Source organism: Hirundo rustica, chromosome 3 (genome assembly GCF_015227805.2).
Source record: "Hirundo rustica isolate bHirRus1 chromosome 3, bHirRus1.pri.v3, whole genome shotgun sequence".
Classification (NCBI taxonomy): Eukaryota; Metazoa; Chordata; class Aves; order Passeriformes; family Hirundinidae; genus Hirundo; species Hirundo rustica.
The window spans coordinates 34,771,885-34,789,415 of record NC_053452.1 but is presented as its reverse complement, the minus strand read 5'-3'; the positions used below and the strand labels follow the sequence as shown (position 1 = coordinate 34,789,415).

The 17,531-nt window shown below is 36.9% G+C and overlaps 1 protein-coding gene across 4 annotated transcripts in view; it reads left to right on the top strand.

The window, feature by feature from the left end:
* SMYD3 (SET and MYND domain containing 3) overlaps window positions 1-17,531 on the top strand; it is a 387,717-nt gene that overhangs the window by 39,225 nt on the left and 330,961 nt on the right. For 3 of the 4 annotated variants that reach the window (XM_040060406.2, XM_040060408.2, XM_040060407.2), the window contains exons 2-4: window positions 7,087-7,150; window positions 13,131-13,238; window positions 14,332-14,389. In XM_040060406.2, coding sequence (XP_039916340.1) covers window positions 7,087-7,150; window positions 13,131-13,238; window positions 14,332-14,389 — 230 coding nt within the window. Of the gene's footprint in view, window positions 1-7,086; window positions 7,151-11,445; window positions 11,477-13,130; window positions 13,239-14,331; window positions 14,390-17,531 lie in introns of those variants that run through there. The other variant, XM_040060414.2, reaches the window with a different exon arrangement.

Here is a 17,531-nt window from a genome sequence, read left to right as displayed (position 1 = left end):
TGGCTCTAGATAACTTTTCAATTTCGGCAAGGAATGTCTCATCATTCTTTTTCAAAATAGTGAAGAGAGGTTTTGAAAAATAAACACTTTCTTATCCAAATTTGGCATTACTTCAGTCACTGGGTGAACACAAAGACCAGTTTCTACATAGAAGTAAATGAAATCTAGTACTTGGATGTCTTTTTACTACTTTTTTTTTTTTTCCCGCCCCCCCCCCCCCCCAAGCCTTGACTTTGGCTCCTGAAAAAGCCTCCTTAAACCTCCAAAAGAAGAAAAAACTAAAATTCCAATGTAAATTGTCAGGAAAGGTTATATTGCAAAGAAGAAATGATTGTAGATCCATGCAAATTTTATTCAGAATATGTTTTTCACAGTTTGAAGACCAGGTATTCTTCAATAAAAAAAGTAAGATGTGGAAGAGAATGATGGGAGGTATACCTAATGCACAAAACCAGAGAAAAAATAAGATCCAGAAGCTCTTGTCAGCTGAAGTCGTATGACCCATACATCTGTTGAGTGTGTATTTTAAAACTAAATACAGGCAGTACATATGTAAAAAATATTTATAAGGTTTGAACAGAACTGACACCCATTCTAAGCAGAAGGATCATCTTTTTCCTCATCCATTTGAATTCTGATTTTTTTCCTTGTAGAATATATGCAAAAATGTTTCAGGGTATTAAGTAGATGTCTGGGTATAACAAGAATTACAGAAAACAACAGCAAATGGGCATTACAAGTAAGGCTTCAGAAACCAAGATTTAAATTATGGGGAGTCTTCATGAGTGCCAAATTTTTCTTTCAGTTAGTAAGTAGTGTCCTTAAGAGTGCAAGTTGTCTTGACTAACCTTTCATCAACAGAATGTTGATGAACAGCTTTGGTTGTTCATGTGTTCTCTGTCTCTCTCTCTCTTTTTTTTTTAACCTGGTCAATGCAATACTGCTTCTGTAGAAGGTTCAGGTATGAAGTAGATGATAATTTTGTTTGGAAATAAAGTAGGTGTGTTTTCCTTATACAACAGGTCTTAGCTTAGTTGTCACTTGAATAATGACTCTGATCATTGATGGTTAGCTGCAGTAGCTATCTTTGAACTCTAATTCTGCCTCCAAGAAAGCTACTTCCCAGTGCTGCTCTTAGGTTAAAAATATTAATTTGTATACTTAACACAATGAAGTGTGCAAGTGGAGAATATGGGAGATTTTTTCATTACTTTTAGGAGCAGGGCATTCAGAGGCTTCATACCTGGTGTACTCTCGTTTGCCCAGATCCAGTGTGGGACCTGAGAGCAGTGTACAGAATAACCGTAGGGCAGAGAAGCCTGGCAGCCTTATTTCAGAGGCTGGGGGCCATGGGGCTTATGGAAGATGTCTTCTGCTCTGCCAAGTTATCTGCCAAGAGACTGCAGAGCAGGTCCAGGGTCCTGGTGAAGGGAAAGCCATGAACTGAGCCAAGTCAGTACCCAGGGCACCAGAGGGGCTGGGAACCCCTGCTGTGGGCACAGCTCACTGGCTACGGAGTTGTTGCTTGCCCAGGGCTTGGATTTGGGGTGTTGCAGATGCCTGTGCCCCGGGGTTGTGCTGCCTGGCCCTCAGCACTGTTCATCCTTGTCCCCAGAGCCATCTTCCCCATGTGAGTTCAGCAGTGGGGTAACAGCTGGAGGCCAGCTGTGTTGCTACACCTCATTATTGGGAGAGAGGTGTGGAGGGAAAGGTGTAATTGCATTTAACATACCTCCTGTGCTCTCAAATTTACCAAATGTAAGATGGCTGCTTGCTCTTCACAACTTTTTTTTTATTATTAGAAGACAGAGGCATATTAGTTAAAATGATGAATGACTTCTTTGCTTATTGTAGGTATTGATTGCTTTCACTTTGTGACAGGTCTGAAATGCACATACTTGAGAAAATCCAAGTAGACTTCATGCACTTGACAGGCTTGACGGAATTGCAAAGTCTAAGAATTTGTTCAGGAAATTAGTTCAACTTGACACGCATTGGAAAGAGCTGCTCTTTTCATTCATGTATACAGGGCAAGATTATTAACTGAAAAATAATATCAACAACAAAAATGCAGGAGGGGATTTGTGTGAGATGGTCCTGTTTTCCTGCAAGATGTGGCAGAAGCAGAAGTGTAAATAAACTACATAGAAAGGCATGTTGAGCGCAGTCTGGTAATCAGTTCTGTTCTGACACTTATCTTGTGAGTAGGGCTGAAAGTCAAGTGTCTGCAATCAGTAGAGAAGTGTTGATGCATTTCCATTATAAATTAAGTAGTCTAATTGTATTTGGTTGACTTTTTGTGGTATTTGAAATTTTGTTAGTCCATTTCCTGGCAAGCAGCAGTATTATGTGATGTTTTTAAAAGTGCACATATTTTTGAAGTCATGAGAGTGTGAGTGTGGGTCTGATAGGACCTGATAGTCCAGGCAAATCCTTGTTATCCTCTTCACCTTCTTTTTAAGATTTTAAACGTGTGTTAAAAAACTAAAGGAAAAAAAAAAATTCTGGGGAGGGTGTGTCCCCTGGGGCAATTCCAGACTGCAAGATAGCAGTTGAGCTGTCTTGCTTGTTTTTTCCCTGTCTCATAAGTTTTCTTTTGTTTCCTGTCCATATCAATCTCATGGAAATTCTTCTACCCACCTCTAAATTTGGGGTTGTTTTTTTGCCTTCTCAGTACACAATGGAAGAGCTAATTCTATGAATGCTGTTTGTAGACCATAATGATGACAAGATTTAGCAATAACCAAATTCCTTAGAGGAACGATTCTTAACCTGACCATAATACTATGCTACAGGTCAGCTGATAACCCTGCTACCTTTATGCACGTGGGCTTTGGTTTTTGTTGTTGTTTTTGGTTTTGGCTGTTTGTTTTAGTAAAGGCTAAGATGCTCGCTTGTGCTTTTGTTTCATAAGGGGTTGTGGTAATTTGCAAAATCTTGTTTATAATGTGTTGGAAAATTAGCAATTTGTTTTTAATTACTGCATCCTTCCTTTTTTGTTGCAGCAGAAACCTTTTTAGATATTAAGGTATAACTGAATCCATTAGATCAAATTTTGTGCATTTTCTCATCCATGAAATTAGTCCCATTAGGTGAGATGCAGTGGGTACCTTGTAAGGGACCTGATACTATCAGGTGAAGTTTACAGGTAATAGGAAATACATGGGAGTATCTGACAGTGACTTTAAAATTCCTTTAATAAAACCTATGACATCAATAAAATATTGAGAAGAACAGAAATAAACCAGGGAAATTGTCTCACTTCTTAAAATGTTCTAAAATACACAGATCCTCTATATAACAATACATGAATCTGAGTATAAAGGATTTAAGAGTTAGTGCTTTAGATCATGCTCTTTTACCCTTAGTATGCTGTGTAGCACAAACCAGAGATGCTATAAATACAAAGGAATTTGGGTTTTTGGTCCAGGAACGGGAAGAAGGATTAGTAGAGAAAGCAATGATTTCATTAGCAGCTTTATTATGAAGCTCTTTGACAGGCATTCTACATCCACTTGTCATTCAAAGAAACCTCAAAGATGAATGGATAATTCATTCATTAAATGGCACCAGGAGGGAGTCACCTTATTCAAATAATCTGACTGCTAGTGTCATACAAAATTTGGAATTTGACAAAAATTCCAATTTTGAGTGATGATCATTAGATTTTTGTGTGTTTGTTACTGCGGCATCGTTAACCCTTGGGGACGAAGGATACCCAGGGAATAGCCCTGTAAAGTATTGGAGCTTTCAGAGTTGCTGAGGTTATTTGGTGCTTTGTGGCTACACATCTGCTAGTTGTGTTACAAAAGATGGTATATGTGTTGGTGACTTGGCACTAATGATTCTGCTAAATCCTGGCATCTCTTGGAAAATTGCCAAGGGATATACCAAGGCCAGGTATGCTTGCAGTGTATTAAGGTTATTGCATCCAGCCTTCTCATGGAAGAATGTGAAAACTGTAGGAAAGACCTCTGATTGTTGTGGGTATCAATTCATTGTAATTCAGCTTCCAGAACGTTTTAATTACTCTGCTTTGGAAATCTGCATCTTACCTGTTGCTGCTGGGACTGTGTAGTACTTCAGTGTGTTTGGGACTGAAATTGCACATGCTCTGTTGTCAAACTCTGAACTCATTATTGTGTTTTGATGAATAACATGTAGAACAAACAAAGTCTGCCTTCAAAGTGCTTTTGCTCAGTCATTCTGTAGAAGAGTGAGCACTTAGACATTCACCTAATACTGTGTAACACTAAAGAGAAGATTCAGCAATGCTGCTGGCAAGAGTGTAGAATATTGAGTACAAAGGAGGTATTTAAAGACAGAGAGGCCAGAAGATCCTTAGTGACCTATGAGACTCTACAACCAGGAAAAACAGAATTATATTATGTTATAAGTAACAGGGACACCTGCAGAGTGACTGTCTCAAGGGCTCTGGCTGTGTGTATGCGGAGCTGGAGAGCAAACCAAAGTTCCGCCTGCTTGGCTGTTTCTTTTTGTTCTGGGTTACGCTGACATGAGCTTCTAACCTAAACTGAAAAATACATCCTCCTTTATCAGAATGTGGTTAAGGTTGTGTCATTGCATAACCTTGAAGATGAAGCAGCTCTCCCCAGCTGGCAAAAGGAAGATTTCGCACTTGTTTCTAACTCTGAATCATCCTCAGGCATTGCACCATAAAATCAAAAACCTATTGTGCATGTACAATATTTTGGATTCTCTTTATAGAAATCTAACAGTTGCTAGTTTTTTTCTGTCTCCGGGGCTGGCTTTTCAGGTAGGAAGGTAAAGAATGCTGTAAGAAAACATCTAGTTATCTCTGAAATGTTTATAAATTACTTTTCTCCTCGTAGTTAGTATGAATACCTACAAAACACTGTGTGAAAAAATAGAGGTTTTTATGCAGTACAAATGAAAAGATTTTTACTTGGTTGTAATGATCTATTCATAATACTCTTCTCAGTCTTTGACCAATGCAGCTGTCTAAACTCCCTAAATGCCTATAAGAGTCCTAAGATAATGCATCAGCTCTTATAATATTATATATAATATTAATTATATATAAAATATATAATCATAATATAATAATATTTTATAATTATAATAATTTATAATAGTAATTCAAACATAGTAAAACTTTGATATAACAGCAAAATACCTTTCCCACTTGTGGAACTTGAGGGAAAGGAGGGGTTGGTTTTTGCTAGACAATGCTTCATGGTATTTCTGGTGTGCCCTTATCTTCAGTTTTGGCCTCATAACTGAAACAATTGGGCTACATTGTTTATCCAGAAGTTCTAGCTTGAAGTTTGTGGGCATGTTGGTCCTGTCTGGTTTGCGTGTGGCCTTTGGATAGTGTTCTACCTTTCTGAAGTCACCCAGAGAAATGAAGATCTGGGGACAGCTCGGTAGCGTAGGTAAAAGAAGGCCATATTGTAAAGCAGTTGGTCTGGGAATCTGACTACGTGGCATACAGTCTCTAGATGGATGACAACAGCGGAGGAGTTTTCTTTTGGTGACAGCAGAGACAGCAAATTACATCTTTTAATTGCATCAGCTGGGAGTGCAAGTCAAAAGTGAAAAGGTACTGATGTGCAAACACCAAGGATCTTGCAAAGTCAATAATTTAAACTTGTCCCTTCAGTTTGAAATGGGCTGTTTTAGACAGTTATTTCCCAATGAAATTGGGAAGCTGAATTACCCTATATACTAAGATTTGAGGCAGCTAAACGTAAAACACTGTAGCAACACAAAGATACCACCACTAAAATTACCTTTAGAAGGGGTCAGTGGCATGACTGACACCTCTTTCCTTGCCTTGTAGAAGGACGGAGAAGGGGGTACTGAGGTATAACTCCTGGTGATGGCTTGTTGGATGTAAGGGAGCTGTGTTCAGCCCTGTGCAGCTCACAGGGGAATGGTGGCACCCAGTGAAGTACCTGTGCTTCTTCTCTAAGGTCAGAGGGGTGGCCAGGAGGAAATCTGAGGGGAAATGGTAAGGGTTGTGCTGTCCACAGAGCCCAGATAATTATTGTGTCTGTAATGTAAATTGCCTGCCTTTGGTTTTAACAGCAACAAGCCATATACTGCATTCCCAGCCTAATGAATGACCATAACTCACATAAGCAACCTTGCATGTTAAGAAATGAAAATGAACACTTTGCAGTGTTACCAGAGTAATGCATCATGTTCAGTATCTTCTAGAGGAAAATGAAAGGGAAGGGAAGCCTCAAAATCTGTCTCATATCTACTCACCTGAAATAAATATCTTTACTTATATATTTGAGGTACAAGATTTGCTCTTGAGTAAATATCTTTACTTATATATTTGCAGTACAAGATTTGCTCTGTGTGTGCTTTCACATTTAATGCTTACTTAGTGTCTAAAGGTGTACAGAACTTCAGTGATGTTTTCTTAAGTCATATAACTAAATTAAGATAGTATCAGAAAACAATTACTACAGTCAGGAGGTGCTTTTAACCTTTAGGTTGTAATGTCTGGTAGTTCTTCTAGTTTTCATTGGATTTTTATACTTCCCCAATGAATTTTTATTTTGTGTTCGTTGTCCACTGATCAGAAGTGTTTCCTTAGAATAGAAATTTCTGCTGACATTTCAACTTTGGACTGTGTTATAAAGATAAAATTTGATGTCACAGGAGTAGGTTCACAGCAAGGTCTTGTTTAAGACAGATAGTGATGCTTGCTTGCTCAAGACAAGACTCAGATAGTAAATAGATTAGCTAGCTGTATTGCACAGCTCTAATTATGATGTTATCTACAAAATCAAACTCCTCAGAGTTACAGCTACATGACAAAAGCACATTTGATAATTTTCTTGTTGATCCAAAGTGGCCCCAGAGGTGCGGAGTGACACAAGTAAAGGGTTGTGACTATAGCTTTGAACATACCTTTGTACAATTTCTTCTTGCATTACAGTGCATTTTAGACTATTCTTGTTTTTAAGTTGTTTTTGTAACTTGGAATATTTGTAAATTGCTAGTTAGGTAAGAAGGATAAATACAATACTCCGTCTGTATCTATAACCTTGGTGTTTTTGTTTTGTTTTTTTTTTTTTCCCTAAACAGGAATGAAAATCTGCACAGGTGCTCTCAGTGCAAGGTTGCTAAATACTGTGGTAGATCTTGTCAGGTAAGATGAAAAATAACAGCTATAAAACATTTAAGAAAGTAGGCATTTGAATACTTCTTTTACAGGGTCTCCATACATTTTGCATGTTGTCATACCTCCGCACTGCAATTTATTTGTAGTTTTGGACAGAGGGGGTAAGCATGCTGCCTTGTTTTATATGAGTATATCTACAGTTACAAATGTAAGATTCTGATTAGTACAAAAGACAAAACTAAGTGGAAAGGGGTGATAGGGGGAGGAATAATTCTTAAGCTTTGTTGTCTGTAGCTCAAAGTCAATTTTGCAGTAAAACAATTTGTATTTCAAGAGTACTTTTTATAATGGTAAATTCTAAATTCCAGTTTTTAAAGAGGAAATAGGGGTCAAGAATGTGTTGAGAAGAGAAGGCCTTAAGGAAAACTGCATCTCTGAGGAGGTTTTCAAGAAGAAAAGTGGTACATGGCAGCAGGACAAGGGACACCAGGCTTAAGTTGAAAGACCAGAGGTGCACATGAGATACAAGGAAAAGCTCTTGACAGCCAAGAGGTGGGACAGGCTGGCCAGGGTGTTTGTGTGATTCCAGTTTGGAAACCCTACTGGATAAAGCTCTGAGCTGGGTCTGACCCCAGAGTTGACTCTGCTTTGCAACTGGATATCTCCATTGATCTATTCAATCTGACTTACCCTGTGATTCTATGCTATGAAATATTTTTCAAAGGTGAAAAGTTCTCAAAGGCCTAAAATCTTACCTTTTATATTTGACTAGGTCTATAGGATTGCCTTATAGAACACTTGAAGTTTTAAATAGTTCCTCATAGTTTTGCACTGGGAAGTTTTTTTTTCTTTTTCCTTCCTTCCCTAAATAGAGAAAAATGAAGAAAAGCAACTACTGGTCAAAATAGACTAACATTAATACTCTATAACTTTTTAAGTTAAGTTTTTGACATTCCAGTGAAAGCATCACAGACTGGTTTGTGTTGTAATGGACCTTAGAGATCATCTAGTTCCATGGGCAGATGCCTTCCATTAGATGGGGGATTAAAACATATGGAAAGGGAAAAGACGAAGATCTGTCATTTTGATTCATTGTATGGCAAATGTGTGCAACTACATTAGGTGCTTACTGTAGCATCAATAATAATGCCACAGGTAGATTTATTATGGGAGATTGTAAGGAAAACATGGCCGTGAAGACTCTAAAAGACTGGAGTATTTGCAAGGTAAGTTGAAAACCAGTATCTCTAGGAGACTCGTTGGTAAAGCTTCTGTTGGCAGGTCTCTAATGTGAAATGCGACTGCTGGCACTGATGTGCAAAAGCAAATCCACAAGATGTAATGCAATAACCTGTTCCAGTTTAGGTGTAGAGGCAATGGGGGTAAGAATTGGAGTTTCTTCTTTGAGAAGCACAGCTGTATGAACATTCTTCAAGGATTCATAAGGGATAGCCTGAATCCATCTAGAGTATCTTTGTTTTGTGCTTCCAGCTCTGGGGTTTGCATGCTTGAAGCCATCCATAGTTGTAGGTATGGATTTCAGTGAGATATGCTACCGCTGCTAAAGTAATCTGCGCTTGACATGCTATGTATTTGCAGTTACATAATTTCTTGAACTGTTTATATAAATAAATTAATATTGGATTAATGTACGTAATATCCTGTGATATTAGGTACTGATAGAAAATAACAGGGAAAAAAGGGTTATTTTGCTGTCAAAGCAGTGAATTTAAAGGAATTGATGACTTGAAACAGGTGGTACAGATAAAACTGAGACCAGCCAGACCTCTTTGCTCTTGAGAACTGTCCTCTGATTCCTATATGTTCTAATAAGCCAGCTAAACCATTGTGTTACTCTGGTTTTATAGCAGCTGTTGGGAAGGCTAAACCAAATGCTTTGTGCCCTATTTAGCCTCTGCAGTTTAAGTGCAATTCATTAATATGTGCACTTCTAATAGAACTAATAGGTCAACAAATAAACAGCAGGGTATTGATGAAAACTGTATTTTGCACATTTAAAAAAGTGAATATTGGCAAAACTGGACTATTTTAGTTTTATAAATAGAGATAAATTTGAAATGCAAATTATGCAGTTGAATTTGCAGTTCACATTTAGTTGCAGAATGATTTAATTATTTTTGAATGTGTGATACTGCAACTCAAAACACAGGCTTAAAACCTGTTATTTTTCTGGAGTTTTGTACTTAATACATTAAATGAAATCAGAATTAATATAAAAATCTGACTTAAAAAAAAATTAATCTCAGTAGGTGTACTGGGTCTAGAATAAGGGTGGATTTTGTGAAAGAAACTTCAAAGTACGTGCAACAGGGAGTTTATATTTCAGAATGTACCAAAAAGAGTAACTTTTAAAGCTGCAAATATCTTGTAAACATCTGCATTTGTTTTAAAATGTCAAGTGGTACAAAAAGCTATCTGCAGGCTAACCTTAAGGAGAAGAAATAATCCTGGGAAATGTCTCTCTCTTTGGAACGTGCAGTGAGAATAGTTATTCTTTAAAGGGAATATGTATGCAGAGCCGGTAGTCCCGTAGAAAACCTATATACAAATCAGAATATCCAGTTTTTACAAATCTCCATAATGTCTGTTTTAAAGATTGAGTGAGTTTCTCCAAATTTAAAAAATTTCCATTGTTTTTCAGGCCAGGTGAAGCAAGCTGTTTTCATTTTTGCCACTTTAATTTAATTTTAAAAAATATTAGAAATGTGGAACTGGAACTTATCACAAGAGATGCTTTAGGGTGACCTTTTGATTTTTGCCCCTATTTGGCATTTTCCTTTTATAGCCCCTTTTCCACTTGTTGATGCCTAAATTCATGGGCTGCCTGCCTTCTTCTTCATGACATTCTAGCAATGTTATGCTGTCTGGGTGTCTCTCCAAAGGTAGGGTTATCACATCTGCTGCTCCTCATCATCACTACAGTGATCACCCCAGCAATGTTTATTAGTATGGTGTATTCCATGTATTGGGGACCAAAGATATAGATGATAATCCCTGAAAAATGGGAGAGAAATTCCAGGCAGAATTCAGAATGTGATATTGTCAAACATTATTTGAAATAATGTAGTAAAAGTAAAATGTCATAATCAAAAAAAAGACATTCTGTGAAAATTCCAATCCTTTGGAAATTACAGATTACTTGCTTTTAACAGATCAAAACATTTCAATGGAAAAATATCCTAAACTTTTTTTCTTTATAGCTTTTTATTAGCACATAAAGTACAGGAAGTGTTCATTTTTTTGATCTTGCATGGAAGACAAGGGAAACCTTGGTTTCGTCAACATTGCTTTAGGATCTTTTGTAGATTCAGTCTCCAAGGGGAGACAGCAATAGCATATGTCTGTGAAAGAAGGGATGTGCATTGGCAAAATCGCTCAGCTGAAGATGTGCAGGACATTGAAGGCATTTGTGAGGGGTCTTTGCCCGTGACCTGAGCCAGCAGGAGGTGATCCTGGGCCTGGGGTGTGCAGGGCGGCGTTGGACTTGGTTCAGCGGGCAGCCTCTCAATCTGCCACCAGTAAAGAACTCTGTGCTGCACCATCTCTGTAGCCTTGTGGGTGCTGACCTTTCTCACTTGGGGGAGGCCTGAGGATTTGCACTTGGGATACTCTGAGACTGAAGGAGAGACAATGCTTTGCGAGGACATAAACAGAAGGGTATTCTTTCCAAGTTCCTAAGTGTACTGACGCCTTGAGGAGGAGGGTTTTGTATTGCCCTGTAATGTTCGTTTTCCTTTCTTTGCCTCCTTCTATTAGTCTTCGTTTCTAACAGGGGAAAAAGAAATCTTTGCCAAATTGGAAGACCTTCCCTGGCATGGAGGGGAAGGATCATACCTGGTGGCCATGTCTCTGCACTACAGTGTTTATACTTGTGCTGGATATAGGATATGAAAACCTTGACTGAAAGCCAGGATACACAGAATTATGAAAGCCCTCCCACCAAGAAATGTGGGACTAACAGAAGGCCAAACAATAAGTATTGTTAGAGACTGACTTTAAAAGTAGGTTTTCACGTTTCTTTGTTTTCACGTTGTCCGATAATTTGTATCTATGTTGTATGGACAGTAAGAAGAAATACCATTGAATTTCATTATATTTAATGCATTTGGAGCTTTCCCCTCTTCCCTGACCATTTGGGAATAAGTGACTGGTAATCTGCATTCCAGCTCCTTCTGCAGAGGAATCAGGGTGATTCCTTTTTGGCCAAAGTGCTGTTACACGAAAAGTGCGTGTTGGAACTATTCTTATCACATGGGAATACTCTCAAAGAAACATGGCATGTGACACTGTGTGGTACAGCATATTTCATCTCATTACAGCTGTATTGGTTGGGTAAGTTATTAATCATTTTGATGTCACCTCTAGCATGTTGAAAATTCTGTGCAACATTTATGAAAAGGAAAAAATTTGACAGATAAAGGCGTACTCCTAGGAACATTTTTAGTTTAAGTTAGGCAAAAATGCCAATATAATTATATTACACAGAATGATGTCTGGACATTTACAATCATGACCTTGTTTTTTCTCGACAAAGATAATTCTATTCAGCACTAAATACTTAACTTTTGTCAGACAGCATGTGACACTAACTGTATTTGGATTAATGCCTTCTTGGTGTCATTTTTTCCCTTTGTAGAGTTATGGGTAAAAGAAATGAAATCACAAATCTCATGTATCTGAAACAAATAAAAATTTCCATTTATTTATTACTTGTAAGCCACAGGGGAAAAAAAATCCTGAATTAAGTTTAATAAATGCTGCTGGTGCTGAAACCTAGTTATCAGAAACTTCCTGAAATTCCCACACATAAATGCAGCTTAAGAAAAAATAGTGAGATTGCCTTTAGAATCTTTATAACTTGCTTGTCAGTGTCTCCACGTTTGATGTGCCCTTACACATAGTTCTGCCATTTTCTCTTTTTTTAATAGCTGAACATGTACTTAACATTAGACAGTATTTTTTTCTGTGGCACTCACCTAATAGAAACTTTTTCTGGGTTCATTTTTTTTTTCCTTACTGCATATTTGTGAGAAAATGTGACCTTCAGAAGCTCTTGGTTCTGATTACTTGTCATTGTAGCAAATTTTTCTTGTGCCCTGTTTTTTTAATTTGCTTTTAAAAGTATTTGAAACAGCTATGTGGCTTCAAACATAAACTGTGAATATGCAAATAAAATGTGTAAATATGTAATATGAATAAAATTAATGGACTTGAGGTTTTTGTATAATATAAACAGAACCTTCTGCTTGTGGAGACAGAGGAAAGGAAGAAAACATGATCAGAACTTTTCTTCCAACATGTTTATTTAGCTGAAGACTCATTCTTGCTGCTCTTCTTTACTAATCTTGGAGCAGCAATGAATGAATGATAGAGGAAAAAAAAGAGACATACTTCAATGTTTCCTTTATATTGTCATCCTGACTTCCTTGCTATGGAAGTGTTAGTCTGTCTCTGCCATTCTAATCAAAATGAAACAAAAATTTCAGATTTGGGTAATATATGCAACTAAAATATTTTTGGTTCTGTCTTCTGTTTTGGTGTCAGTGACCACTCCTGGTCTGAACTGTGAAAAGTATCACTACCAGTCCTCCCAGCTGTGGGCATTGATAGCTCATCAGCTCAGGGATATTTTGCAGCACCAAAAACTTGGCCATTGTATTAGAGCAGCTGCATTTAATGCAGTGAATGGACTCTGAAGGCCTCTGCAGTCCTGATTGCTGAGTGAATGTGCCTACAGTTTTGTGTATGTTAGCATCCTTTCTAGTTCTCTCCAATCTTGGGAAGCAAACAGCTAAATACTCTCTAGGTGCTTCTTGCCACAATAAATGAGAATCAGTACGTATTGTTTTGAGCATGGTTGTGTGCATATATAACTGTAGATAACTATATATATATAAAATATGTGTGTACATATAAAAAAGTAGGATACGCGTAAATTAAAATGCACTTTATTTTATTTTTCTTTCTTTTTAAAATATCCTGATAGAAAGAAGCTTGGCTGGACCACAAGCAGGAATGCAGGTGTCTTAAGAGCATCGAGCCCAATTTTCCTCCAGACTCTGTCAGACTTGCTGGCAGGATTGTTTTTAAACTAGTAAGTGATGTTCTTTAAGATTGATTCAGTGCAGCAAATTCTGATAAATGCTTTCTCACTCTACATTTTTAATGTAATTATGAGCTACAATGCTGAAGTGACTGGGAACGCTGAAAAAAAATTAGACTGCAAATTGCATTACAAGTTTACTGATTAATTTGCAGAAATGCTGAAAGGATCAAGAGATTCCAAAATGGACATAACTGAGCTCAAGGGACATGTTTATTGATTTTCTTTTCCTATGGCTCTGTGGTAACATTCGAAGCTTATTCCTGCCTGGAAAGAAAATATAGGGAGACACTGTTTTGCCTTCAATACTACTGAAGTTATTGGTGCTTTTTTTATTAGCCTAATGGAAGCCTCATTCAGTGTTATTTGAATGAAGGGTAAGGACAGAAGCACTGGCAGCTAGCCCTTTATTTAGAAGGCATAATGACAAGCTTTCCATGTGGGGTCCTCTTAATTTCAATTACCTTTTTTAATATTTTTTTCTAAAGTCTCTTGGAAGTCCTGGGTGTCTGATATTCCCACAGCTTGATTACCTTATATGGACTAAATTTTCTGTTCGTTTAAGCAGCTTATAAATGTGAGGTATTGTGAATCAAAAGAGATTTACTAATTTTTTTGCTGAAGCTGCTATGATGCTGTCTGTGTTGGATAAAAGTGCCTTTGTTGTGGTCTGAGGTGGTGCAATATGATTTCACATTTATCTTATACATTGTTACAAAGTTTGTGCATGATAGTTTTTAAAGGGCAAATATGTACCGAGAAATACTGTGCATTAATTACAGTCACATAAACTCTGAAATTACAAACCTCGTAATCTGATTTCAATTATGCTCTAAAGGGCTAAGGTAAATTGCTAAAGGTAAGCTGCTAAAGTATTAAATAAATTAAAATTAATAATAAGTTTTGTAGCAACAAAGAAATTTAGTTTTTTAGGATAGTTTCTGCCAAGTCCTGGATTTATGTTGATGCTGTTGGCCTTACCTAATTATCTTACATGTTTATCACCTGGAATAATCAGTCTTGTAGAGTGTTTTCAAGATAAAACATGCTATGTAAGTGTTAATTATCTGGTTTTCCTCTACAGCTCAGACAATCAGAATGCCCTTCTGAGAGACTCTACTCTTTTTCCGATCTTCAGTCAAGTAAGTAATTGCCAGCCAGATTTCAGGAAATACTTCCAAGATCTGATTTATGAAAGGGCCATCTGATTTTCTTGCAGCTTGCCTTCTGAAGGTTTGCTCGGTAGAGTAACAGAATCAAAGACAAAAACCTCTGTGGAAAAGAACAGTTATTTCAAAGATAAAAGAAAAACATGTCTGCTTTCTTGAAGCAAAACCTTCACCTGATTTTTTGCTTTAGGATTTTTATTTTCACATTTTACAATGAATCTTGCCTGCTCATTTTTTAATTTGCCCAATGTCTGCCTTACTACATACAGTGTCAGTATTTCTACATACATATACAATAGTAAGTATATTTTTACATCAAGGTTTTACTTTTTTAATACTTATGTGCTACTGCATAAAGCTTCAAAATAACTTCCAGAAATAGTAAAGAAAGTTAAATTTAAAAGGAATATGTGTATTATTTTTCTTCTACATGACCTTTCAATAGAGAAAAAGGATGAAATTGTGCAGCTATTACTTTCATGGCTTTGCAAGTTTCAACTGCTTGGGTAGAAGAAGATGCTCATTGCAATCTCTCAGCAGAGCAAATGTTGAAATAGGAAACATTTTTTTCCATATTTTGTGGCACCTTAAAGACTTAGAAAGGAAGAAATACATCCTTGGTTCATTTTAGCGTCTTGTTTAAAGGGATTTTTTTGAGAGTAATGTGAATATTTTGATTACATCAATGTTTTTAGTATTATTCAGGTTTGGCTACAAACCTGCTTGATCAATTGGTATAGCTAGTTAGAAATAAAAGCTATATAAACATAAAAAAATGCAATACATAGCATTAATTTTACTTGTGAACATCCTGACATTCTGCTGCCTTCTCCCAAACTGCAAGGGCAAAAGACCTTAAGAAGGCAGCACATTAAAATGGATGGAATTCAGTTATTTAAAACATAGTGATTTTCTGCAATGGATATTCTTAATTTGTGCAACAAAGTTATATGGAAAACAGATGCTTCAAATTAAGTTAAAATGATGTAGACTATGGACTTTTATGTTTCATTACATTGCTAGGATCCAAGAAAGGAGTCCTTGTTGTACCAATGGCTCATTGCAGAGTGGCGCAGGAGGAACTGGACAGGAGAGTCTCCCTTTAAAAATTAAATATTGACCACCTGTACAGCACTTGTCTCTAGTGTAGGCAAAGATTTTTTTTAACGGATTGTTCCATACAAACTGTGGCTTCTCATTACCCTTCAGGAGATGGTCTCAACTTTCCTTGACCTGAGTGGAGACAATGGGAATAGTGTGATAAGTTGTCTGGAGAGAAGCTTGGTGTTAAGCAGGTCTGAGCTGCAATGGATAAATGGTGCAAAAGTCTGCAGAGTGGCCAGAGGCTTCTGCTAAAATTCTTGTTCTGAAGGAAATGGTGATATGATCTGTGATACAGATGGGATGACTGTCCTGTGATACAGAAGCAACTGGTACATAGCCAATTAGTTTAGGAGAAGACAAATCAGAAAGCCACATGTAGTGTTTTGTCTGTACTTCCTCTGAGTCTTAATAACAGTTCCTGTGGAATGTTCTTAACTCCACAGCACCAAGTGTTTAGTACATTAACACATTAACGGAAGTTGATACTTCAGGCTGCAGTACAAATGGTACATAATCTTATGTAACGGCTTTGGCTGATTCTTTACTTGTGTTGTTTTTCTGGCTTCCTTGTTAGAGTGAATAGATGATCTCTATGGTTTTGGAGTTAAAATAATCTGGAAGCGTTTTGGGTTGATGTGAGAACTTGTAGTTGCCGTGATGTTTTTTGCTGCCTCTGTACGCTCCAAAAGCTCCTGTTATTTCATAACAATTGCCCCATTTGCTGCACAATTTAGGAATGGTGTTGACAAAGCTTTTGTTTCTTTATGTACTTAGTGGAATCCATTGGAAAATCAGAAGTGCATTTTCATTATAGACCTAAGTAGAACAAAAGATTTCTTTGAACAGAATCACATGGACTATGGATACAGGCTGTGATCTGAAACAAAAACATTCTCAAGAAGCATCTTTATCATAGAAGATAATGTTTCAACACTAATCAGAAATGTGACAGAATTCTTATTGATATTCTTTTAATCTTTTTTAGGTTTTTGTCCTCTACTTGTAATTACAAATTTTTTTTTCTTTTGAAAATTGTTATTGACATTTTGCTTTGCACTATTAGTTTTCAATGTTACTTTATACTGTTGGTTGATTTTTACTGTGGGAGACATATAAACTGAATAGAAGAGTATAAAGTTTTATACACTTATTGAACATATAACACATGAAAAACCACAAAGCATGTGGAGACATCCAGCCCTTTATGAAGTTCTTTTCCAGTCTCTGTAGTTCCTTGAAATTCCTTTATATGCCCTGAAACTCACATTAAGTAGAAGGGGTCTCTCTGAGCATTGTTACTTTTGCTAGTTCTCATTTATCTTAAGACAGTTCCTTCCTTAGTTCTCTGGGCTCTCTGTATGTTACAGTAATTCAGAAATCATCTTTGTTTTTTGCTTATGAAGGCTCAGTATTCAGAAAATAGCTTGTGTGCTGTATTATGGGGCAGATATTTTGCTACTTTACTTGTAAAATATCAGAGTTACATAATTAAATCCCCATGCCTTATTTAGAATTTTTTTGTAGGCCTTCTATAGCATTTTGTCTCCCACACCAGGTTTCTTAAATAATTGAAAAAAGTTTCTTAAAAACAAAAGATTAAATCGTTCACAAATTTAATTTCATTTTGCTTTTGGCCTTGTTTTCTTATGTGTTTGGAAAACCAGGTCCTGATCATTTTTCATTAAGGTTTCCATGGGATTTTTTTCTGGATCATTAGCTCTGATGTCCTGGACAGACTCCAGTGTGGATAATTGCATTCTGCTTCCATCTCTATCAGTTCTCCCTGAAGTTCCAGTTGGTTTTGGAATTCATGTTCACATCTGTCCTAAGCTACAGTGTCCATTTGTAACGTGCTTCTTATATGATTTCTCTTCTTTAGGGTTGTTTCATTTGCCAATGCTGAAACAAACCATGCCTTCCTCTCTTTGTTTTAATACATTTTGAAATGTATTATAGAGAGTTTAAGGTAAATCACGTGTTGCCTTGAATAATTACATTTGAAGGAAAAAGC